At 48.5% G+C, this 25,174-nt stretch overlaps 2 protein-coding genes across 5 annotated transcripts in view; one reads left to right on the top strand and one right to left on the bottom strand.

The window, feature by feature from the left end:
* Positions 1-3,956, top strand: part of LOC134147154 (uncharacterized) — a 16,000-nt gene extending 12,044 nt beyond the window's left edge. For 3 of the 4 annotated variants that reach the window (XM_062587985.1, XM_062587987.1, XM_062587986.1), the window contains exons 3-5: positions 70-248; positions 1,196-1,330; positions 2,205-3,956. In XM_062587985.1, coding sequence (XP_062443969.1) covers positions 70-248; positions 1,196-1,330; positions 2,205-2,582 — 692 coding nt within the window. In that variant the 3' untranslated portion in view covers positions 2,583-3,956. The remainder of the gene's footprint in view (positions 1-69; positions 249-1,195; positions 1,331-2,204) is intronic. The other variant, XM_062587988.1, reaches the window with a different exon arrangement.
* Positions 3,867-25,174, bottom strand: LOC134147153 (uncharacterized). Its single transcript, XM_062587984.1, has 14 exons — positions 25,084-25,174; positions 22,119-23,251; positions 17,306-17,522; positions 15,351-15,508; positions 14,885-14,986; positions 13,702-13,899; positions 12,444-12,991; positions 11,049-11,328; positions 10,130-10,340; positions 9,055-9,197; positions 7,270-7,383; positions 5,903-6,106; positions 5,232-5,328; positions 3,867-4,183 (listed from the first exon to the last, which is right to left on the bottom strand). The coding sequence occupies exons 2-14, from the start codon at positions 22,987-22,989 to the stop codon at positions 4,120-4,122; spliced, it is 3,207 nt and encodes a 1,068-aa protein (XP_062443968.1). The 5' UTR covers positions 22,990-23,251; positions 25,084-25,174; the 3' UTR covers positions 3,867-4,119.

Raw genomic sequence — 25,174 nt, 5'->3', positions numbered from 1 at the left:
GATTTGTGGGATGGAAAGCCTCAGTTTCAGGTTTTCCTTCTGAGGCACTTCTTTCAACGTCCCTCGCAGGTGATGACTGCTCTGTGAACCGATCAAGTGCTCTGGGGAGCTGCCCAGCTCTCCTGCCTCCAGCTGTCCCCCAGCAGCCACTGCCCAACCGAGGGAGGCTCTTCATGCCCCCTGCCAGGAACCCAGCCCTGATTGTAAAGAAGAAGATTGTGGATAGGGCTATTCTCCTCCAGAAAAAGGTACGAGGCAAGGAGATTTGGAGGGGCTTGAGTGTGCCTGGCCTGATGGCATAGCTGCTCCAACCAGAACCCACTGTGCTTAGCTCACACGAGACACCCTGCTCACAATGACCCTAGTGGGATCCCAGGAAGCATTGAGGGCACAGGAGATGATGCCCACATGCAAGGGAAGGTGTGTCGATGCCCTGCATGGTGGGCTTCATCCCTACTGTCCTTGTGTGTGCCATGGAGGAAGCCCTGGTCCCTGAGTTGGGTACTGCTAGGCTCCCCACAGGGAACAGGCCCAGCACACATGCCGTGCCTTGTCAGTGGGCTTCCTTAACAAGGAGACAACTTGTTCCTTGGAATTAAAGCCTCATTTAAACTACGCGCATAGGGTAGAACATCAGGGAATTAAGGGCTCATGAAATACAAAGCAAATATATGCTATTTGCACTCTTAAGAGATGCTTAAATTTAAGCACTTGGTTAGCTTACCAGGGAAGTTTCCCCATTGCCCCTGTTCAGGGCAGTTGGATGAGGACTTCTCGGGGTAACGGAGATGGGATATGGTTACTATTTGCTTTTGGAAAGGAGTGACGGAAGTACTAGTTTCTGTTAGTATTTGGCCTCCTGAGCTTCCATTGCACAGTTCACAGGCTTTCCCTTTAAGGTTTGGTGTTCAGTATAAGCTCAGAAGTTCTGCTTGAACCCCACTGAGGACAGTGGCTACTCTGTGTTGGCAGCAGAGCAGCGCAGAGGGAAAGCTTCAGAACATCTCTCAGAGATGATGGGCTAAGGAGGGCCATGATAAAGGCAAGGAAGCTAGGACTGCCACCCTTTAAGAAGCTTCGAGCCTCTGTAGTCTTAACCCATGCAACATTGCTTTGTAATGCTGCAAAAACTCTCATGATCTGGGCTGTACATGCACAACCATGCCTGACTTGACACTTGCTATTCTCCCACCAGGTCAACATTCAGAACGGGCAGAGTCTGTCTGGTACCACGACTGTCCTGCCTTTCCTGGTGGGAGTGCAGCCAGCCGGCCAGCCCCTGCAGGCAAGCCCAGCTGTCCTGACCACTCCAGTGAGCCACAGTGCAAATGTAAGTGACCCAGGACTCCTAGGCCCAGCCCAGAGTAGATTGCCAACAGGGTGAATGGGCCTCAGAGCAGTCCCAAACACAAGGCGAAAGCACAGCCTTTACCTGTTCAGAGTGGACTCTGACCTCCAGAGTCTTAAATGATGGGTTATGCTATTGCACATGAAGAATCATAAGGCTGATGCTAGCACCTGCCTTGCTCGTGATGGTATCCACGGTACAAAAATATAACAGTGAGTCAGGCTGAGGCTCAGGGCATCAGTATCCTATATACACCCAGCAGGAGCTTATCCCATTTCTGCTCTGATGTAGCAGACTCCATGGGACTTCTCCAGAGTGTTCAGGTGTTTGTCAAGAGCCCTTGCCAGCTGCCTGAGAAGCACCATGTTCAGCATCCTTTCTAGAAAAAATACTCCCCAATGGCTCAAAATCTAGTGTATGATCTCTCTCAAGAAACAGAACAGCAAAACCAGTTCTCGGGTTGTGCTTTCAAGAGTGCAATGCGAAAAAAAAAGGGGGGGGGGAAGGAAACAGGATATGCTATTTCTATCCTTGTTGAAAGCAAGCACAGGCCTGGCATGAAGCACATGCAGCCCGACTGCCATCTAGCTGCAGTCATCACTGGGTGGCTAAGCACTTCCTAATAGCATGCAAAGCAATGCAGTGTGCCACCAGAGCAGAGGCAAACAGGTTGGGTGTGGAGGAAAAGCAGATCAGAGCCCTGTGGGATCTAGAAGTGGGCAGCAAGGCTAGTGCTACAGCTTTTTCTCCTGCCTTGTAACTGAAGCACAGAATAAGTCCTCTAGCTAATCCACTACTGAAGGAGCAACCGATAATTTTTCACCTTCCCGTCTCTCCTGCCTTCCACTACTTCCAGGTCAAAGATGCCAGCACTCAAACTGTCCTCCCGAACACTGCAGGTCCTGGAAACCAGAACCTTGCATGGGCGGGACCAATGCTTCCCCCTGCTCCCAGCTCACATGCCATTGCTGAAAAGCTGGATGCTGTACACACAGAGATCCAGAAACTGAGTCAGGCGATGCATGCAGTCCTGGAGAGGCAATGCCGCCTGGAGCGCCAGCAGGAGCATCAGCAGCGACTCCAGCAGGAGGTGTTGATGACGCTGCAGCAGCTTAGCTCCACAGTGAGCAACGGGACTGTGCCAGGAAACCAGCCCTGTGTCCCCTTCAGCAGCATGGCTGAGCCCTCGCCCACTGTGCCAAACTTCAGCCAGTTCAAGATGGAACTCATCTGACCTTGTGTGCTGCCAAAGTTCAGGGCTGGAGTGAGAGTGGGGAGGGATGCCACTGCAGAAGTATAAAAGCCGTGAAGACGAGCAAGCTCTAATGCTTCAGAAGCTGTGTCAGCTGCCTCAGGATTATGTCTGGCATCTGGCAGAAGGAGGTCACTGCTGCATCATGTCTCGCTCTGCTTCAGCCTTGTCGACTAAAAGGAGCTGCCTGGCGTAAGAGACAGGGCAAAAGAAAGCTGAAGCCTCACTTCTCCCATGCTGCCTGGTATTGGAGTTGGCCAGTTGCTGATGGACTTCAGCAGCTCAGACAGGCCAGCTACAAGTAGAGGTCAACTATCAGGGACGCAGCGAGGAGGCAGGTCCCAAGGAGCAACATGAGACTTACTCTCTTGGAGCCGGTGATGTGACAGTCAGTCACATGAATGCTTTGTACCGTCTCCCTGCAGAGCCTTGTTCAGTAAAAATCTACATACCCCGTGGTTCAGAAAAGTGTGGGATCTATTTCTCCATTTTAGCTACACATCCCCCCATCAGTGACCAGGCTGGATAGATATGAGGCTGTTCTAGCTGCCATCATGTGCAAAGCTGCTTAGGGTGATCAAGTCTATGAAGTGAGACCACTTACCTTCCTTTGTACCTTATGGCCATTACTGGAGGCATGGCATCAGCCACCACACAGTTAGGAATAAATCTCACTTGTGCTGGAAATGGATTCTTCAGCCAAGCAGCTTCCACCCAAGTCACCCTCCCTGCTCCCAAATTCCCAGCAAATCTGGAGTTTGGCAATAGCTTTTGCTCTTGCTCAGTGTTCAGTCAGAGTGCAGGCTGCAGTCAGTGTCTCACAGAACTTGGGTGTTTAAAGGGATGTGAACTGAGTTGTATGCTGACGTGAGTCATGTATTTGTCTCCCCTCAAACCTTTTCTTCTGTAGCTGATCAGGATTTGATTCCCAGCAGTAAGACCTCTCACCTGTAGCAGGCTGTTGATGGTACAGATCTGCTCAGGCTGCTCAAGAGAGATTTCAGGGGTATGATGCTGAGAACCCCTTCCTGCATGGATAAGAAGGGATTGAGGGGAGCTGATGCATCTTCGCTGCAGCAGTTGGGGTCTGGAGTGACCAGTAACTGGACATGCCTACCAGGGGAAAGACTGCCAGGTGAGGGGACCTCTGTTCAACATCCAGCAGCAAATCTCAAGAGAAGATAAATATATCTTCTGCATCAGTCAAGGATGGTTCTTTCTGGTCACCTCTGTGAGCATAAACTTTTCCTAGAAGAAGCTCCAGCCTTTTTCTTTGGACTTCTTTACTGGGAAGCCAGAATTTAGAAGTGTAAAAATAATTCAAGCATTAAGAAAATATATATTATATATATTGTGTGTGTGTGTGTGTGTATGTATATATAAAGTTGTACTGTGGGATTTTGCAGGTCCTTCCAGCCATCCCCTTGGAGGATGGTGTTGGACAGCCAGTCTGCCACCCAAAAAGACACGTGCCTGGCCCAAAAGCAATGGATTGCCACCATAGCTGTGCCTTGGAGCATTAGAAATCTGCTGCAATCTCCCTGCAGTCGTTCATTTCGATGCTGGTGTAATTTGAGGGATGTCTGAAAAGCAATGGACAAGGAAAAATGCAAGATTAGTTGCTTTGCTCTTCCGTACAGGGCAGTTAACAAGACTCCCATCTCCCCTTCTATGTTCTAGAGTCAGGGTCTTGTGCAGAGATGCTAAAGTCATAGCCACTCTGTATATCTCAGTTTTTCATTTAAAATGAAGAGGCTAGATGACCAGTTTTCAGCTGACATGGTGTTTACTAAAGTCCCTTAACATTTCAGGGGAAAAGTTGGGGTGAACACCTAGCATCAACTTGCACATAATTAATATACATCAGCTTAAGAACACCTTGGTTTCTGAAGGAGATTCCCCAAACCTGACTTTTGGTTTGTATTTTTTAAAGGCATTCTTAAAATACTGTGTTTTTTTAATTCTCTAGATGAGTTTTAAGAAATTTCCTTCTGTCAGCGTGCTGTTGAATGATCAAATATACCCAATCAAGAAAAATTTATGAAAAGAAATCATCTGGGCTCATTAAATAACCAATCCACTATAGCGTTTTTTCAGTGAAAATGCAATTCGAGTATTAAGCTCTTGTTTGCCTTCTGGCATGACAACTGAGTAATTATTTGAAGTGTGCAATGTTATAATATGGAAGCTGCTTCCTATTGAGGTTACTTCCATCCTGCTCTAAGGAACAGCTCTTCCTATTGCCAAAGTGCTGCCTCTCACTATTCCCTGCGTGCCAAGAACCTTCAGTTCTCTATTCTCTGACCAAATCGTGATGGCAGTACAAACAGTAAGACCGACAGATGTTACGCCATATTCAGCGACACAGCTAGCATTATTCATGGATTTAATCAGTCATTATCTTAACCTCCTGCAGAACCTGCAGTCTCCCGCATCAAAAGCAAAGGGGCTTTATGGCAAAAATTAGGATTTGCGGATCGGAGTGTTTGGGTACAGTGTCTGTAAGTGTTCAGCTGAGTGAAGGAGCAGGTCATGGCGCAGTAGTTAGGAAGTTTGTGGCTTCCCTGAAAAACTGTGGAATGACAGGGTGGGAGATGTATGGCAGATGGGAAGACAAAGATGGTTTCTCACCTTCTGATGAAGTAAAATGCCAGGCCAACCAACAAGAAGAGTACGAGCAGGAGAGATCCCACAACAAACAGGGCAACTTCCCAGCTCTGGAAGGAGGCTGAGGGTGGAAAAATAGAGACAGAATGTTGAGTCATGATCTTTGCTAGCATATAGGGTCTTTGAGAGGTCAGCTCCTCCCAGCCTCCTCATCTCCAGAGCCCCTGTTCCACCGCCCTGGAGAACATTCACCTCTCTGCATTCTTGCTCTTGCTTTATTCCAGTTTGGGTGCCAGCTGGTGCCTCAGAGCAGGAAGACTTTTTGGTTCCTTTCCTGTATGCCTACCAGATCGAATAGCAAGGGGCTCCCTGTAAAAGCTCAGACTCACCATGAGATTTAGACACTTAAAATTCCAGGGGTATCTGTGGGTCTGATACACCTTTGGGGATGGGATCCACATAGTACGACCTGTCACATCAGAGGACCTGACTGTTGTTACATCTCTTGTAACAACCCACTGGCTTCTGTAACAACCCACAGTTTTGTTTAAGAAGCACCATAGGTCCCGGATGTCTGCTCTACGTTGCCTCCTTTGCCCCAGTTGCTCTCTAATGTAGCGATACAGCGCGATCCTGGCCCCAGCCCTGCTTGCTGTGCTGGAAGCAGAGATCATTGTGTTCCGCCTCCTACTCACAAACGCTCTGCGACATCGACGGTGCATTTTTCAAGGTGACACACTCAGCACTGGTTTTCAACACTCTCCCTTCCACAGAGAAGGGGTGGGGGCTGTCCAGGAAGCCTTGGCGCCAAGCTACGATGGACTGCTGCTGCTTCGGCAGTCGGGCCCACACCTGGCCTGAGACCTTCACCAGGGAGTCTGCGCACGTCAGGTTCAGCTCTGCAGAAAAGCAACAGAGGGTCCTGACTAAGAAGCCTGGAACCCTGCCTTCTCGTTTTGCTGCTGCCACAGTGGACTGCACTTCATCCCCTGCAGAACAGGCAGCTCAAGCACATACTCAACCGTTCTCTCAGTGACGAAAGGAACTTGGGAGCTCTCCTCCCAACCCAGCAAAATACTTTGTACTGCACTTACAGTGACTTAACAACTTCAAGACCTCTACCCTTTGGTCAGAGTTGTTTGAAATTGTTCAAAGGATCAAAAGGCTCTTCTGCCAAAGAAATTGGTTGGGAGAAGGAGGACTGGCAGCTGGTATGACTGCACAGCCTTCATTTCCTTACATAACCAAGCTAAAAATAGGAACCATTTCTTCCCATCTCTCAAAAGCTGTAGGGCACTAGGACTTTCAGAAGTTACTTTTTGTTCTAGGTCCAATTCAGAAAGGGCTAAGAAACCTCCCTCCTCTGGAGGCCAGAGCTCTTTAGAGTGTAAATGACTTTTTGCTTTGCAAGTTTAGATTTGCCTCACAGACATCTCAAGGCATCATTTACAAAATCTTTCTCAGGCAACCTTGCCCTGCCCTTGTCCCACACTGTAACTGATAGTTAGCCATAAATTAAATGGTGGAGAGATTAGACCTGCGATCTCAAGCTGTCTGGCACAGAAACATCGCACAAGAGACAAGGACCATTTCCAAAGCTTTGTAACACTGATATTAGGAGTCATTGGATAATGAAGACTCATCCCCACCAGGCTGTGGCAGGCTAAAGTTCAAGATGTGCTGGAATCATTCTGCCTCCACCTCCAGAACTAGTCCTCCAACCTGGCTGTACAGAAGAAAACATAGTTTTGAGATGTTTTGGCCAGAGATTTGTTTTCCTCATAGTCCCTTATGCTTGCCTGTGCTCTAATAAGCAGCCCACACCAGATTCTCCTGTGCTCTCCTTAATGAGATTCCATGAATACACCACTACCTGTGCAACTCACCTCACTCATGCTATCAGAGGCCTGCAAATTCGGCTCAAAAAAAGGCTGGCTTCTTGCAACTGCCTCAGTTCTTTCCTGATATCTCAGGAGGAGAGGGAACTTGACTTTTCCTCTGGTCTGCGGTGGGAGAGGAGGGGAGGGCATTGCAAACTGCGTGAATGGGGTGGGGAACTAACCCTGTAGGTAGAACTCAGAGATACCACAGGAGCAGTTCTCCTCTAAGGAGTTCAGCAGCATCTTTTCCATGCTTTTCAGCATCCTCTTGTGGTTCACGGTCCATGTGGAACAATCTACAGCAAGAGGAAAAGTGGTTACTTGAGTGCAGTTGAGGCCTGTTCATAAGCTTCCAGCTGTGTTCTCCTTCTAAAACATTTGCCCTCACATCTGACCTCATGAACAAAGCTGACCAGAGCCTGGTTACTACTTGGTGGGAGCCCTTAGCAGAAGCTGCAGCGTACATATTGAGAAGGGTGCTTGCAGGGGAGCCCCTGCAACTGGTTGGACCTTGTCCCAAGGCTCCCTCAGGGTCAGAGCAACCCCTTGCAGACCAAGACTGGTAGGGACAATGATGAGATTCCCTGGCTTGTTCCAATATTTACAGGGAAGAAGGAGCTGCATTCCATCCTCCTCTATACATACCCGTGAACCCCCTTTTCTGCAGGTGTCTGCAGAGTGGGTCTTCCCTTCTGGCCCTCTACTGACACAGGCAGCAGTTTTACTCTTTCACCAAATCTCTAACCTCATTTGTATCCCAAAACACCATCAGATCATCCAAACTCTGGTGGTTAAAAGAGGTCTGCCAAATTTCCAGAGACAGGGAACTAGCTTTCACTTTGCAGGCCTTTCTTGTGCACTTCATACCTCATGCATTGGTCTCTCCTCTGCTCAGTGACCCAGAAGCCATACACAGTGCATTAAGAATCCTTTAACCTGTAGCTAGCTGTGCCTGCAGTTTGGCCAGAGAGCAGGAATGAGGCCAGGGCATTGTGCCTGCAACCAAAGAGTGTGCCAGCTGTGTTCAAGGGAGCCGGGGAAGAGGCATGCCCCTCTCCCAGCTCCCAAACTAGCATAGAGCAGTCTCTTGTGCAAGGAGAAGACTGAGAGGTCCACTAGCTGCTCCTCTTATATCTCAGTCCCCGGCTGCCTCCCTCAGAAAGTTGGAGGAGGAGGAAAGTTACCCTCTCAATTTGATTGCAGAGGGATTGAAGCTCTTATTTGAACACCACATGGGGGAAAAAAATCACAGTCTGGACTTTCTCTACCAGGCCAAGAACATATAGAAACAGCGGGTTCTTCATCTGCTGCCTACAATGAGCAGTAAACATGGAAACCTCCATTTTGTTTAAGCTGAGTCTTGCCTGCTCCAAAGCTGATCAAAGTATGGCCTCTTCTGGGGCTGAAAACCCCACTGTACATTCAGTTGCTAGCCCCAGGGTCAGGATCAGGCCATACTACTTTGTTCTTACTGATGGGCTGGGACAGGATGGTGTGCTTGCAATTTCCCTGATCATGCCCCAGTTATCATGACAGACCCGGAGGAATATTTCCTGTCATTGCTAGAAAGCTAACTGACTTTCCACTTGGCTGAAAAAAAGATCTCAAGAGAAGGGTTCAGCCCCTGTGCGAGCAGAGGCATCTCAAACAAAGTATGCTGCCACCTTCATACAAACACACACCAAAAACATGAGTAAGGCTGCCCACTTGAGATAGCAACGTGTTTTCCATCTCATCAACACAGCCAGTATATATATTAACTCTCCCTCCTGCACACATGTCCCTTTCCTTTTCACTGCTGGAAGTCAGGAGGCTCCATACTCCAGCACCCACCCCTTCCTGCCCCACTGTGGGCTCTGGGAAGTCACACAATCAGCACAACATTTCCCTTCCAGCCTCCCCACCGTCCCAGTCCCTTCCCAATCCACCCCCTCTGCACACTGGTGGAAATGAGCAGCTCTGCTTACTGGGTGTCAGGAAACACAGATTAAGATCCACCGCAAAGGAGTTCTGGGGACAGCTGTTCTGCAAGCCGGGCGTAGGGTCCGAGACAGCAAACTGCAGCTCTGCACTCCCATTGCAGCAGGAACAACGGCTCAGAGATACAGGCCTGTCCCCCAGAAAAAGAATGAGTCAGATCTCACCAAAATATCACATGGATTTCTTCACAAATCCCCTCTTGAGCCACAGTTCTTGGCATCACTGGGGATGGCAGATTTCTGGAACTGGAGTTTAAATCTATTTTTGCAGGCCTTCATAGAAACAGATCTATCTAATTCCCTATTGTTTGGAGGGGACTTGGCCAAAGCAAACCTACTTGATTTGGCTGGTTTCTAGAGGAGTAAGGTTGTTGCCTCATTACAGCCAGTCACCCAATATTCAGAACTAGTTCTCCAGAATAAGGAGGTTTCCAAGCTACATAGTATTTACCCTTGGGTTTCACTGACCTGTTGCTTCCCTTCCCATGCCAAGGTTGGAAACTTGATTAAGCAGTGAAGAACCATGTTTTCTGAAGGAGGTTGCTAAGGGCGAGGCTGACCGAGACAGCCAGAGTGGAGTAAAGGACTTAAAGAGGACAGCTTTAATTAAAGGAGGTGATCTTGTGGAAAGGAGAAACACTTCTGACACTTTCACCAAAAGAGAGGCTAAAACCTGTCCTTTGTTAAGCAGAGAATCCACCTTGTTGCGAAAGGGAAGCCAGGTTTTGTTTCAATCTGCTGCTCACAGAGCTACCTCGTTTTTTAACAAAAAAAAAATGTCAAAGAAGCGCACACAGTTGCTATCTGTGAAGGCTGAATTCCTTCACGTGATGCTGTATATATATCCCCTGAGGAAAGCAAGTGAGATAGCAAAGCTGATTTCCCTATGCTAAAGGAAGGAAAACATTTTCCATCGCAGTATGTTACCCACCCTCCAGTTTTCATCATAGCTGTGGCAAATGCATCCAGCTTTACAGGACAAGGCAGCAAGCTCACAGACATGCCAGCTAGAGGCTGTAGGTGTGAAGAACCTAAAAATATTTTCCAGGGGAAGTTGCCTCACCTGTCATCTTTACAGGGTACAATGTAAGATGGTCCAAGGAAGTCCAAACGTCCTCCACCTGTGCTGGGCCCACATGTGTAAACCAAAGCATCCACCAGGTTCTCTGATTTTGCCTGCATGTCACCAGGAATCAAGTTGGTGTTGTACACAGCAATGGCACTATAGCCTTCACTAGTAGCAGAGATGTCCTGGAAAGTCAGCTTCATCTCATCTGGAAATGCCAGGGGGATAAATGGAGTGAACATCTAGACAGCTTTAGGACCTTGAGCCTGAAAGGACAGGTTGGTAACAAGGAGTGGATTTCGCCGAAGAACTCCAAGAACAGAAATGGCAGACAAAAATAACGATAGTGATGGGCCAGAAGAACCTGTAAAGAAGCCGCTGCTGTGAACCCAGGTTTCTGGAAGGTCAAGGTTCCTCTGATATACAGAGTGCTCTTTATGCAATCCAGAAAGAATTTAAGAATAAAAATCAAGATTACTGTGTGTGCCAAGCAAATTCCAACTCAGCGCCAGAAGGAGGCAGCAGCATTGCAGGCTACTGGCTCATCCAGCCTCAGAGGCAAGTAAGGTATCAGTGAAAGAACTGATAGTGGGCTCCGCTTCTGCTAAAATCCACCTGGCCATGGTACTGACAAGAGGAGCTTTCAGTCTTCCCAACACCAACAGCTCAGCAAAACGACAAATCTATGATTAAACACTTGCTCAGCAGGAACGTAATGGAACGTCCCACGCAGAATAGAGAGAAAATGACAGAAACGGAGGAATATTATCTCACTAACTCTGCCTAACTGCCCTTTTCTCAAAAAAATCACTCAATCACCTGGCTATCTGGCTGTCTAAACTGTGCAAGGGCAGCCCAAAAGCTGGACATTGAAGGAAGGGAGCATCTGCCTGCCAGACTCCACTATTAGCCTTACCATGCTCGGGCCCTCTGTCCGGTGTAAACACAAACAGGCCCGTGACTCCAAAGGTGCCCCACAGCGGGATGCTAGCATACATTTTGCCCTCTTTCTCAGAGAAGAACACCAGGCTGTGTCCTTCGAGGCTGGCTCCGGGCTTCCCCTTCAGCTCAATGAAGCGATAGGAAGCAGTGCCGTTAACTAAACACAGCTCGTTGATGAGGACAGCAGAATCAGAAGGAAGCAGGGTGGAGGAGTTGCTGCAGGAGTTCTCGCCAAGAGGTGTCATCACAGTCACCTGTGGGGAAACAAACTGCTGCGATCGCTGCTCCTCCCATTGCTTCAGGTGGACATACTGCTCCTTACGGTGCTACTCCTTCTTTGAGTCTTCCCCCCCCCCGCCCCAGGTAAGACCCAAAAGAGGAGGTGGTTGGTTCTGCCTCACAGCTGGACGGAAGCCAACTGTTCCTCACCGCCCACCACCTTGTCTAAGGGTTGTCCTGACTGCGAGGTCACATCACCACGCATCTCCCATCACTGCCTTCCTTTTTTCCAACATCGCTGTCTTCACTTCCATCCTGGGACAAAGAATAATTCTCTTTCCCTGCTAACAGAAGCATTTCTGCACCCATATCTCGACTCCATACCAGCACTTCCTTATGTTCCTTTCCTGGTGCAAAGGCCCCTTGGAATGTGACAGGGTAGAGGCAACTCAGTACCTCCCCCACGACAAATCTCTTCTGCTTCCAGAGCACTTCCATAGTCTCAATTTTTAAACTGAACAGACCCCTGCACTAGCCTGACTCTAGTCGGCATCAGCAGAGGAATGACAGATCCTTCCCTTATCCAACCTTATAATGGAAAAGTATACATACCCTGCCAGCGTTTCTTCATGTGGACTATCTGAAATCAGACATTTTGAAATAGAAAGAACAATTCATAAAAAATAACATAAATCAGTCACACCAATGGTTCAGGCATGCCCTTTAAACCTTCACCTTGTGGGAAGCAGGGTTTCATGGATGTGAACTGTTGTGTCACACATCCTGAAACTGGCAGCGGACAAACAGGGTAAAGAGGTGGCTCCACATCTGGCTTGGGAAAACTGGAAGGTCTGGGATGCTATCCAAAAGCAAACTCCCTGGTTCTGGAGTTGGTGGCAGGCGAGCTGCCTTACAGGAACTCTTGGGCTCTGAGCCATGTGGCATAGGGCATGGAGTTGTTATGTGGCTAACAACAGGAATGAAAGTGGGGCAGAGAGATATGAGGGCTGACCAAGAGCATCAGCAGCTGACAGGAGATAGAAGTGACTCACCAGAATGCCCAGTTTTCCCTAATAAGGCACCTACTGGAACATGACCATTAGCTTCCCATAGAATTTGGCTGGAGAACAGACATCTGCCATCAACCTACCTGGAAGCTGCTCTGGAGTTTTGCACTCAGGCCGTTACAGCGACTCAGAGACTCATCTTCAGTGCTGTGAGAATCATTTTCATACAGGATACTCTGCCCTGGTACCAGCACTTTGATCAGCTGGTCTGCCTTTTCCGACCTTCGGGATGTGTACACCACTGCATCCACCAGTCCCTCCGCAGTCACGGCCATGTTTACCTTGTAAAAGGTGGTGTTGCTGTAGTAGAGAGCCACAGCGTCTGCCCCATTCTGGATGGTGTTTGAAGGCAGCCTGATCATGGGTGCTGGAGTCACAGCACTGCTCCCCACCAGGAAGTAACCCAGCTCATTCGTGTGATGGCCAGACAGGTCCAACACCCGGTAGGCCAGGCTATTTTTTCCATTGTAGAGGACCAACCAGTATCCCTGAAGGTTGAATCGTGTCCGTCCAGTGTAAAAGAGCTCGACATACTCTGTGTCCTCTCTTCCTCCTGGATTGTCCGGGTTTATCTCACTGATAAGTAGCTTGGCCACTTGTGTAGAGGGCTCTTGTGTCCCTTCTGCTATCTCTGATGGGACATCATAGAAAGCAAAAATGATATGATCAGGGGCCTAAGCACAGAGCCCTGGACAAAGAACAGATAATTTCTGCAGTGTTTTGCCAAGATGTGACCAAATTCAATAGACGACTGAGCATAGTGGCCCAAAATGCCAACGTGCACTTCTCCTTCTGGCAACAACATGCAGGGAAACCACCAGGCCTTAGCTATGTTAGCAAGTAGCAAGGCAGTTCCTGCCTTACACAAGCCTGGTGCCCCCAGAGATGGTGGAAGCTGCTCCTCTTACCTGACACCAGTATCACGTGCATGCAGAGGAACCAGGGGAGAGTAAAGTAACAAAACCCCCCTCTCACTCCCCATAGGTTTTGTCATACAAACTTGTCTGCATATGGACGTAAGTAGAACTAAAACACTGAATATCTTTTTGACCACAAATCCCAATAATTTCTACCTGTGTGCTCCATATACCTTAGAAAAGCCATGAGGCCATATCAGGCCTACCTCACTATTATCAGCTGTATTAACAGTTGGCTGTTACACCACATAACAAACAACATGAGCGCTAATAACTGAATGAGATGGAAGTGGTGGTGGGACTCTTTGCCAGAGTTAGGGAAATGGAGGAAGGCACATTTCTCTCCCCTCTGGGTGAGCAAGACCCACATGTCCACCCTCAAATGCATTGTGTCCCCCCAACCAGCAAGAATGATGTCCGGTACCTGGAGGCAATTCTGGCACGTTAATGTCCTTGAAGCAGGAGCTTTCTGCTGTGATGTTCCTTCCATCAAAACTCAAAATTCTGGGGCTTTCTAGGAAGGTCTTGAAGGCTAGCAGAAGGCTGCTCAACTGGTCTTCTGACCTGGCAGTTAGCAAAGTGGTGAATACAAGCCCCAGATCCTGGCAGACTGCCTTGGAATCTGAAAAGGCAAGCAGAGAACTGCCTCAGTCTCACCACTTTTTCATGAAGACACACTTTCTTCTGGAAGGAACAAAGAGCAAACCAGCTCATTTCCACCTCCGCTGCCCTCCTGGTCAGAGCTGATTCAGGGGAAGAGTTCAGCCAAACAGCTCATGCCATCAGTGCTGTATTGTGAGCTCCGCAGCTCTCTGCCTGTGCAAAGGGGCATTCCAGGACCAAGCTCACACAAATCATCTGTTTGGAAGCTTTGTAACCTCAACAGCAAACAGAATGGTCACTTTGAAGAGTCTAAACATGTGGAGCTGAAAATAATGCTGCTGTCAGTGCAGGCTGCAAAGGCATGGCTCTTCTTTTCATGCATCTGCATGTGTTCACCACATCTGCACACTAATCTAGTAGGGATATCACAGGAACACAGCAACCACTAAGTGCATTTGCATTTCTGCTGCAACTTGGCTTAGTTTGGCAGGTCCACAGCACTTGGCTCAGCAGGAACCTTACCTAGAAACCTTTTTGTTGCCTAGTGCAACTGTGCATTACAATTGTCATCTTCCTCCCTAGCCAAGTGGCACCACCTACTGCAAGGTGATTCGGGGGCTAATGAACTGATTTTTCCTTTCTGAGATCCAGTTTTATTTGGATCATAAGGTCAGCTAGGAAACTAACTTTTAGTCAAGATGTCAACCCTGTTGCCAAACCTGTCTGACAGAAAATAGGCTGAAATAGGTGGTGATATGCAGATCAGCACTGATGAGTGTTGGCAGAGCTGCAGATGGAAGTGCTCTGCAGAACACTGCAGAATAGCACCACGCTCTGCCTAACACTTGGCGTTTCCATGATTAGCAACTTCACCTAAATTCATATTAGTTGGGATCTAATCTAGGAGGATGTAATCCAGCAGGTAAACCAAGGGCTGAAAATCAGAGGCGAATTGGCATTAACCACTGGTGGTTCCCAGACTGCCCCACTCCTGCCCTCCTCACCTTTGAAATAGGCAACAGAGATTCCACAGCTGCAGGAGCTGTCAAGGGCTTGGACTAGAGTCATCAGGATCTCTTCTGACTTCAGGAGCCACTCCTGGCAATCTAGGAAACAAAGAACCTGAGTATTATCTAGCCAGTGAAACCTGAGCCACAGGCTCCAGCTCATTCCTGGATGGATGCAGCTCAACTGCTGCTTATCGCTCAGGAGGCTTGAAAAGGCTTTTTCTTCACCCATAACAGGTGGCTGTAGGAATCAAAACCAGAGAAGTTTTGCTTGGAATGGGTTTCCGTGAAGAAAAATATTGCAGGGAATTGGCAGATGTTCTAGGTGCATCTCTATTGGTATATCTGCAAACACCCCAGCACAGCTGTATGTAGATCCCTCTGGACAGCTCTGGGTTTGCACACATGCTCCTGTCCTTAGGAATTTGTGCCTACAGGAGCAGAGGAGGTCACTGATACACACCTGCTACATGAAGGCAGAAGGAGATGGTCTGGCTGAAGCGTTTGCTGGGGCAATCATTGAATTTGCCTGGGGTGGGGCTGCTGAGGACGTAGGACAAAGAATCTCTGGTCACAGAGCAGCAGTTGCATTGGTTCATGGATACGTCACCCAGCTGGTGCCTGAAAGAGAGAGATGTGTAAACAAGAGAAAATATGACCTATCAGCCACAGAACTGGGTGCTCTTCACCCACTAGTCACATTTGTCTTCACCAGAGGTTGAAACTATACACATATGGCCTTCTCCTTTTGCAATGTCTGATACTAGGATGAAGGTCTGATATCTGAAAAACGAACTCAAAAGCTCTCCAGTCCTCAAGAGATCACGGGCTTCATCTCAACCTTTCTCTTCTAGCAAGTCACCAGCTACTTTCCTCTCAGCTTGTTTGTTATCCATATCTGTCTCCACCGAGTGGCAACAATACAATGCTTTCTACTGGTGTGGAGACAGGTAAATTAGTACAGAGATGCTTGTGCTCAAGTTGGGATAACTGGGGAGACCAGCTGGGTGCTGCTAGAGAAAGTGGAAAGGGAGCATCTGATGATGAAAGCTTTGGGCAGGAGCCCTCAACTTGAAGGCAAAGAAGGATGGAGTCCCCCTCCGAAGAAGTGTACAGAGCAGAGCTGCTTCACCTCAGGGAAGAAGACATCTTGTGGGAGAAGTGCCAATTTTTTTCCAGCAAAGGGAGTAAGATGAGCAAAGAAAGGAATAGGAATGTGCTGTGAATGAGTGGTGGCCCTATCATGGGATTAAACTATACTCTTTTCCTGACTCAGTTGACTCTGGTGAAGTCTCAAATGGTCTCAGGCTCATCCTAAAAGGGTGATCTCCAATTATGGAGCCAGGACATCAGTATTTAATTGACAAGTTACACACTGAGCAGGTCTGGTGTTTTGCCATGAAAAACCATGACAAGAGCTTTCTCAGATCTTTTTGGTTTACTGTCTGCTTCTACACACCCAACCCCCTGTGTTGCGTCTCACTGCCTTTGCCCCTCCATCTGCTCCACTGTTCTTCAGTCACTCTGTCCTCTACTTTTCCAGTTTGTAGAACATGCCTAAAATATGAAAGAAATAATTTCTATATCCTACAAAAGTCTGAGATTACCAATGTTTCTCTCATCCCACACAGGGGCAAACCTATGCTCTTCCAAAACCAGACAGAAAGTGACTCAGTCCAGAATGACAAGTAACCCAGTTTCAAGTCCTCGGTCAGAATGAACCAGAGCAGGGATTTCCACCTGGATCAGGCAAACGTCATCACTGTCTGAGATACTGAAGTCCCTGTCCTCTCCCTCATTTTGACCTGAAATTCCATTCTGAACACCCAAAAACTTTTCTTGTTGAAAGTGCTACAGAAATTCCAGGAAAATTTACAAAATTGGCTCATACACTTTCATTAGCAACAACCATTTAATTAGAAAATTCCTCCTCAAATATTTTATTTTGCAACTGAGCAGCCGTGCCAGGTCTGTTGAGGAGAGGTAGGAGCACCTGCCCACGTGGACCAGGCAGTAGAAAATGGCAGGGACTCAATACTGCTATAAGGACTCTCCGGTGTGGGGATGGCCATCATATTCTAGTTGTGAAATGAGCTCTAGGTGGGGCGACCAGCAACTCCAGTCCTCGCGTGGCCTGTGATGTGAGATTTCCACCCTGGCTCACTGAACAAGAGAAGGTCTCTGTTCTCTAGAAGTCATTTTGTCGTATAACAGTGAAGGCCAGACTGGAGACGGGATGCGTCATACAGTATCACAGACCTCACAGCTGCTCTCCTCTCAAAGGTGACCTAAACCTCCTCGTAGTCAATGCCCCGCTTTGGAAGGGTAAAGACACAAGTCAAAGATGACTCTAGTAGGCAAGGACAACTCTAATGGGCAAATTCTCTTCCCAGCTTTATTCAACGAGAAGCCCCTCACCACTTTTTTTCATAGGCAGGTCTGCCAGGGGTCAGGATCTCCAGCAGCTCAGGGTCTGGTCCCTCGTTGCTCGTGTATACAAACGCATCCACCAGGTCGGCCGCTGGCAGCGCTTTCCCCAGGACAAAGCTGCTGCTGCTGCCTCGGTAGAGGGCAACGGCATTGGCACCATCTCTGAGGACGGGGCTGCTAGAGTTCTGGGGAAACGGCAAATCCACTGCGCCCGGGAAAGAAAAGGAAAAACAACAGTATGTAGGAAATGCACAACAAATGCACAAGCAGGAAAGCAGCATCACTTAGAGCCTGGAAATCAGGACACACTAACTCCGAGAATGGGCACGCTAATTCCAAGCGGGGCTGGTTATTGCAGCTCTTGCCTCTGCACACTAGCGTTTCTCACGTTCTTTCGGGCTGAGTTTCTCCCTTTGTGATCGGTTTGGGAAGAGACTGGAGGGGGAAGTCGGAGAAGAGTTTGTTCTGCTATTTGGGTTCTGCTAAAAGAGAAGCTGATTCATGCATAAGTAGGAGAACTGGAGAAGTGCAGATACGACTACGTTAAGGTCAATTTTTAATTCTAAAAGAGATCTGCAAAATGAGCTAGGAGTAGCTACTCTAATAGTGCATAAAAATATTTAGAGATTTACATTTTGTTTTAGTGTTTAACTAACAGTATTTGGTTTTTACAGACACTGCAATTATATACATACATATATGTGTATTCAGCAAGGCCCAAGATACCAGTAAACAGAATTAAGGTTGAAATTTGGTGATTTCTCAATATCCCAAGCTTCCCAATTCCCCTCCTTGCATTTACTGTGCCCTTTACACGCTCCTTTCCCGACACCCAGTAGGAAGTGCTGAGGATGCAAAAATGCAGCAGACTGCTGAAATTCCAGTATTTCCCCCTTGTCTGAAGGACCCTAGGGAATAAACATGAAAGTGGGAATCATGAGAGGCCAAAGCATATTTAGAATCACCTTCTTGACTTGAGTGAGTCTTGAGGAACAGTTCAACATGATCCCTAGAAATGTCCTTCTTAGTCTGAAAGCTGGTTGTGCTCTCACATCACTTGGTTTGAATCCCTGTAGTTTTTTAACTGCTGGCAGCCCCAACTCGCTCAAAGGAAAAGGAAGAACATTTTCTCCGGTGCGAAAAGCAGAGCTGAAGCGTACAATCAGCTGTTCTACTTTTGGTAAGAGATTATTTGGAGCGGCTTGAATTTTAAAAAGGTTCTCAGCTGCTTTTTTTAAAAAAAGCTTGGGTTGGAAAAGTATTTTTATCTGCTACTGCTAGGAGGATGGTATAAAAGAGAGGGATTTCTTCTGATCTCTCTCAGTTTATGCATTCATCAGCGCTTTTAGATTCCCCTAAGTTAAGTATTTGTTCGGACCACACTGAGAGCCAGATTGAAGAGGAAGAGGTGCCAACCATGGTACTTCTCTTAGTCTTTACCAAATTTATGCCCCCCAACCTCAAGCCAGGGCCATGGAGCAACAACTTCTGCTAGAAGCACAGTGAAGCTGAGGACTAGACCCAGAGAAGAGTTTAGACAATAAATTCAAAGCTATGATCCCAGCACCCTAGCTCTTCTGGGACCAGCGCTGGATGTGCTTCAGTTTGTTGCTCTAAAAAGGGAATAGCAGGAAGGCTGGTAAGGAGGTGCTGCGAGGGGATTCAGAGGGGAGGAGATAGCTGGGGCCCCGAGATCTGGCCAGGAGCAATAGGTGGGAGCTGGCTGAGGCAGAGATCATTGAATCATAGAATCAGTAAGGTTGGAAGGGACCTCTGGAGATCATCTAGTCCAAACTCCATGCTCAGCAGGGTCACCTAGAGCACATCAGACAGGGTTACATCCAGGCGGGCCTTGAATATCTCCAGAGAAGGAGACTCCACAACCTCTCTGGGCAACCTGTTCCAGTGCCCTGTCACTCTCACAGGGAAGAAATTCCCCCTCACGGTCAGGCGGAACTTCCTGTGCTTCAGTGTCTGCCCATTGCCTCTTGTCCTGTCACACGGGACAACTGAAAAGAGTTTGTCCCCATCCCCTTGACACCCTCCCTTCAAGTACTTATCCACATTGATAAGATCTCCCCTCAGTCTTCTCTTCCCCAGGCTGAAGAGGCCCAGCTCTCGCAGCCGTTCCTCACAGGGCAGATGCTCCAGACCTCTGATCATCTTTATAGCCCTACGCTGGACTCTCTCCAGTAGCTCCACGTCTCTCTTGTGCTGGGGAGCCCAGAACTGGATGAAGTACTCGAGATGAGGCCTCCCCAGGGCTGAGTAGAGGGCCAGGATCACCTCCCTCGACCTGCTGGGAACACTCTTCCTAATGCAGCCCAGGATACCATTAGCCTTCCTGGCCACGAGGGCACATTGCTGGCTCATGGTCAATCAGTCATCCACCAGGACTCCCAGGTCCTTCTCTGCAGAGCTGCTTTCTGGTAGGTTGGCCTCCAGCTTGTACTTGTGCCTAGGGTTATTTCTCCCTAGGTGCAGGACTCTGCACTTGCCCTTGTTGAACCTCATGAGGTTCCTTTCTGCCCAGCTCTCCAGCTTGTCCAGGTCTCTCTGAATGGCAGCACAGCCCTCTGGTGTGTCAGCCACTCCTCCCAGCTTGGTATCATCAGCAAACTTGCTGAGGAGGCACTCTGTCCCCTCATCCAGGTCATTGATGAAAAAGTTGAACAGGATGGGGCCCAGTACTGAGCCCTGGGGGACGCCACTAGCCACAGGCCTCCAACTAGACTCCACGCCACTGATGATGACCCTCTGAGCTCTGCCTTTCAGCCGGTTCTCAATCCACCTCACTGTCCACTCATCTAACCCACACTTCCTGAGCTTATCTAGGAGGATGTTATGGGAGACAGTGTCAAAAGCCTTGCTGAAGTCAAGGTACACAATGTCCATTGCTCTGCCCTCATCTACCCATCCAGTCATTCCATCCTAGAAGGCTATCAGATTGGTCAAGCAGGACTTCCCCTTGAAATGAGGAGGCAGCTTGTGTTAGGAGGCTCTGGCAAGGGGAAGAGGCAGCCAGGACGGATGTACGGACTGACAGGGTAATCCACAGCTACCAGAAGCTCTGGAACCTATCCTCTTGCCTCTGCATGGGAGATGTACCTCCTTGGCTCAGAGGCTACTAGCAGTTCCTGCTTTTGCTGCCTGGGCAATCTACTCTCTTTTGGCCAGAGCTGTCAGGGCAAGCTCCATTCCAAGTTCTTCCTGAACCGCCTTCCTCCTGCTACAGCAGACTGGGATCTTTCTTCTCTCCTTTTTTATGACTCTACAGCTGCTTTTTCCTTTTGCATTTGAGAGCAAAGGTCAGCAACTAACATGATCCTCAGCTCCCAGCTAATAGCATACAGCTGCTCTTGGTGTCTTGGGTAGCCACTTTCAAAACAAAGCAATGAAATGCGTTGGGGGGAGCTGCTGGGAGCCATCATGAAGAGGCCAGACTTCAATTTAAAAGGGCTTCAGCTCTATGTTTTTCTTGCGGTATTCATCTGAGCCTTGTTCTGATTTTGTTTAGCAACCCAACTACGGATTCTGAAAGAACACTTTTATATATATGTTTAATTGCAACATAGGAACTAGGTTTGTAAGAGATGACAAACTCTGACTCAGAGCTCATGATTCAGACAATTACACAAGATATCTGCCGAGTCAGTGTCTCCAGTTGCCAAAGTCTCCTTTTGAGGTGCCCAAAATAACAAGACATTCAATCTTCCTCTGATAGCCTGGAAGAAATTTTGAAAGCTAGAAAGAAGTTTAGATCCCAGTTTCAAGCAACTTATACAAGTGTGATCTTCTACATTTGAAGATGACTCAATGCAAGAAAAGACCCTGTACTCGCACCTTTTGCCTGCATTTGCATAATGCTTCAAATCCTCAGACATGGTCCAAGAATATCAGAACAGTCAGAACTGGTCAGACCAGAGATTTACTTTCTTCCCAAAGGTGACTATACACAGAGGTATGCATCTCCTGATCTTCTCTGGACATGACACTTCCCCCTAATGTTTTCTCAGTATCTATCTTCAGCTTAGAGACTTTCTTACACTGGATGTACTTTTGTGTATTTAGCTAACCTACAGGAATCTTTCTTTCATGAGCCTTCCCAGTTCCCGCATGAGCCTATGTAAACTTCTGACCTTCCACAAGTTCCCTCACCCTGGAGCTCTGCAGCTCTACCATCACTGCAGGACAAACCACCTCCATTTGTTTGTCCTGAAACTATCTCCTTCCATCTTTGTTTGATGTCCCTTAGCTCTTGTACCAGAAGAGACAGTAAGCAATTGATCCGTGTCCGTTTTCTTCAGATTACTCACATTTCTGAAACCTCTATCATGGCCCTCCTAAATTTTCCCTTTTCTATGCTGAGGAGCCCTGGCTTACTTAGTTGTTCCTCGTATGGAAGCATTTCCAGACCGCTGACCATCCTTGCTGACCTTCTCCAAACTTTTTCAGTTCTAATCTATCCTTTGTGAGATTATGGTATTATGCCACACAAGATACAATTCAAGATACAAATTTATACAGTGGCATCAGGATGGCCTCCATTTCGTTCTCTTCTCCTCATAATTCTAATATTTAATCTGCTTTTTGTAATTCTCTTCCCAATTTTATAATATTTTTTTTACATTTTATCTGCCACTGAGTACTGAGCTCACATTTTTATTGATCTATCACAATGTCAAACAGAAAAAAAAAAAAAAAAAAAAAAAAAAAAAAAAAAAAAGACAGCATCTCCCAGGCCCAAACTTGACTGAACGTTCTCCCAGCTCTTAGATAGTCATCAGAACACGGTCCTTACCTGGGATTTGGCTTTGTTCTGGCCCAATCAGAAGTAGCCCATCTAGGGAGGTTTTGCCGTAAATGTCCATGGTGAAATAAACGTCTTTGGTCCGTCCATCGATCAGCACCAGAACGATGTCCCTCACCACAGTGGAATGAGGACCCTGAAGCTCTATATACTCAAATTCTTCAGAGGAAGATACAGCATGGACCTCGCTAATCAGGACAGTAGATGCATTCAGCTGAGAAGTTAGGATGCAGTGGTTGTCCTTGCCTGGGCTGGGCACAGCCACTTGGAAGATCCATTGAGAATCAGCCCCACGGCATCTTTCTATTGACTCATCCAAGGTCCTGAATGTGGAGTCCTCCATGAAAGCATCTCTGTCAGGGGTCAGTATACTGACCAACTTATCTGCTCTGTCTGTCTTCTTAATCTTATGGACCAAGGCATCTACCAGACCATCACTTGTGACACTCATGCCTTCCTTGTAATTCCCTTTCCCGTAATACAGGGCAATAGCATCAGGGCCATTCTGGATGGTGTTCTTAGGAATGACCATATCAGGATTTACAGAAGAGGAGCCAATGAGAAAAAACCCTTGGCTGTTAGTAACTTTGCCCTGGAGGTTCAAAACCTTGTAGGCTTGGTTTCCGTTGCCATTGTAAAAGACCAGATAGTAGCCATCTAAGCGGGCAGTTTGACCACTGGTGTGATAGAGCTCCACAAACTCAGAAGTGTCCTCTCCTGGGCTGTCAGCATTGACTTCGTTGATCAAAAGAGTATGTTCTGTTTTCTGGGCTCTAGAATTTTTTATAAGATTCTGAGCAGCAACTTTGTGAAACCAGATGCAAACAAGTACTGTCAGTCCAACCAGCCTGGCAGCTCCCATGATGAGGACTAGAACTTCTGTTTGAGTTCAAATCTGGAGGAGAAGGGGCTTGTCCCTCTCACAGCCACAAATGGAGCATGGAAGGAAACTGCTACAACTTGGCCATCGCAAAATGGCAACACAAAGCCTTGGACCTGGCTGCTGACTAGAAGAGCCAGGCACACTTCTTTGGGTAGTTCAGATTTGTGAAGCCAAGCAGCAAGCCCACAAAGATCAGGCAGAAAAGGGGGTGGTTTGAACACGGGATATCCTGGCTAAGCTCCTTCAAAGGTGGAGGGAAAAAGGGAGAAAAGAAAGAGAAAATGGAAAACAACAGAAAAAAAAAAAAAAGAAAAAAAAGGGAAGAATTTGTTAGGAAGCACAAAAACACACCAGTGCAATTTAAGAGTTTTAAAGCCCCGGTACACGTGGACATCTCTAACTTTTCTCCCGTTGTTTCTTTGCAGGTTTACCAAGATGCGTAACAGGGAGTGCTACAGGATGGAAACGGGCTGCTTTCAGCATTAGAAATCCTGAGCCTTGTCTGGACATTCAAAGTGGTACAGTGACTGCGTTAACGGATGTTACTCTGAATCCAATATGTTCCACAAGCATTAACACAAAATGGCATTAGAAAGGACAATCAGCCCCTTCTCCACCCAGGGAAGGGTGGGGAAGAAGAGAACAGGTTAGCTAGGCCACACTAACTCAACCCCGTGCTGCGGCTCTGGCAGATGAAGCATGGAGGAGACAGAGAAGACCGTGAAGAGCACGGGGAAAGCCCTGGCCCCTCTGTATCCAAGCACGGCCTCAGCAATGGTCCGAGCGAGAATGTGCCTCCTGCCACAAAAAGGAGCCAGCAGTTCAGCCACCTTCTCCAGAGCCATTCGCCCATGAGGATTTCTCAGCGAAAAGAGCATAGCTCAACTCTTTCCAGAGCGAGGTCTCAAGGATGAACAGTCTCTCCTGCAGTGGGGACTGGAAATAAAGAGCTGGGGATGGCAAGCAAGCCCGGACGGCCACGGTTATCCCTGCGGCTGCCACTTGAACTAGCTACGCTAAAGCTAGTTCGGAGATGTCTCCTCAAGCAGTGATCGTTCTTCCTGACCATCCAGCGGCAGATCTCAGCTCCAGAGTTTGTGGGACAGCTAAGGCTCGGTGGAGGGGAGACCTGGCACCTGGGCAGAGCTCGGACTAAACGTGAGGAAACTGCAAAGCATGAAGTTAACAGTGATTCCACCGAAGAATGGACCCCGATGGAAAGGTCACAGAGAGCCGGCCTGCCCCGAAACGCCTTCCCCTTTCGCTCTGCTTGACAGTCCTTAACTTCCTCTGCTCTCATGCCACAGGAGGCTGAGAAGCCCACACGTTTCCTATCCTTCCATGGCACAGGACTGCTCCTCCGATTTGCTCTCTTCTCTCGGATGCTCAGTATTGGAAATGCCTCCTTCCCCTTTCAGGCATGGAGCTTCTCCATCACTGCTAATATCCCTCTCTGGGAGACTCTTCCCCCTGCTCAGCCTCCACAGCAATTATCCGTACGGGCTTCTCCCCCCTCACAAACGCACCTTCATCCTGTTTGCGTGTTCTCCCCCCATTTCAGTTGAGGGGGGAAGGCGAGGGAATGAGGAATACATGGGCAAGGCTGCTGTCCAAGGGTGTGCGCAGGACAGCAGCAAAGCCGCAACAGATCGGGAAAAAAAAAGTGGAAACAAGAATTCCCCCAGAGTTACACAAGGCTTTACAGCAAGAGCTGGGCCAGGGACTTCCCGGCGGAGCTCAGCACCTCTATTGAATGGGACACGTTCTGCCTGCACCGACCGGGCCGGCCGGACCACAGACAGAGACGGGTGCTGACTATGGAACAGTTTGGAGAAAGTGGCTCATGACAGGAAAGGCAAGAGGGGGGTTGCGCCGGCTGCCATTGAGGCGGGGAAACGGCGCAGAAACAGCAGCTCGGGGAGAGAGGGAAGAGCCGGGAGCAGCCCGAGCCGCCGGCGCAGGCGCAGCTCGGTTGCGCCCGCCGAGCATCCCGCGGGGCTGCGAGCGGAGGAGGCGCCGCCGCCCGCCGAGCCCCCACCGCTGCTCGCCCCGCCGCCCCCGGCCCGCACTCACCGTGCCGCTCCGTGCCCCGCGCCGTGCTCCGCTCCGCTCCCAGCGCCGCCCGTCGGGGCGGGAGCTCGGCCCCCCGGCGGCGCCCGCCGCC

The sequence above is a fragment of the Rhea pennata genome, chromosome 15 (assembly GCF_028389875.1).
Source record: "Rhea pennata isolate bPtePen1 chromosome 15, bPtePen1.pri, whole genome shotgun sequence".
In the NCBI taxonomy this organism is placed as follows: domain Eukaryota; kingdom Metazoa; phylum Chordata; class Aves; order Rheiformes; family Rheidae; genus Rhea; species Rhea pennata.
The sequence above is the reverse complement of the archived record's forward strand: the minus strand, read 5'-3'. Positions and strand labels throughout refer to the sequence as shown.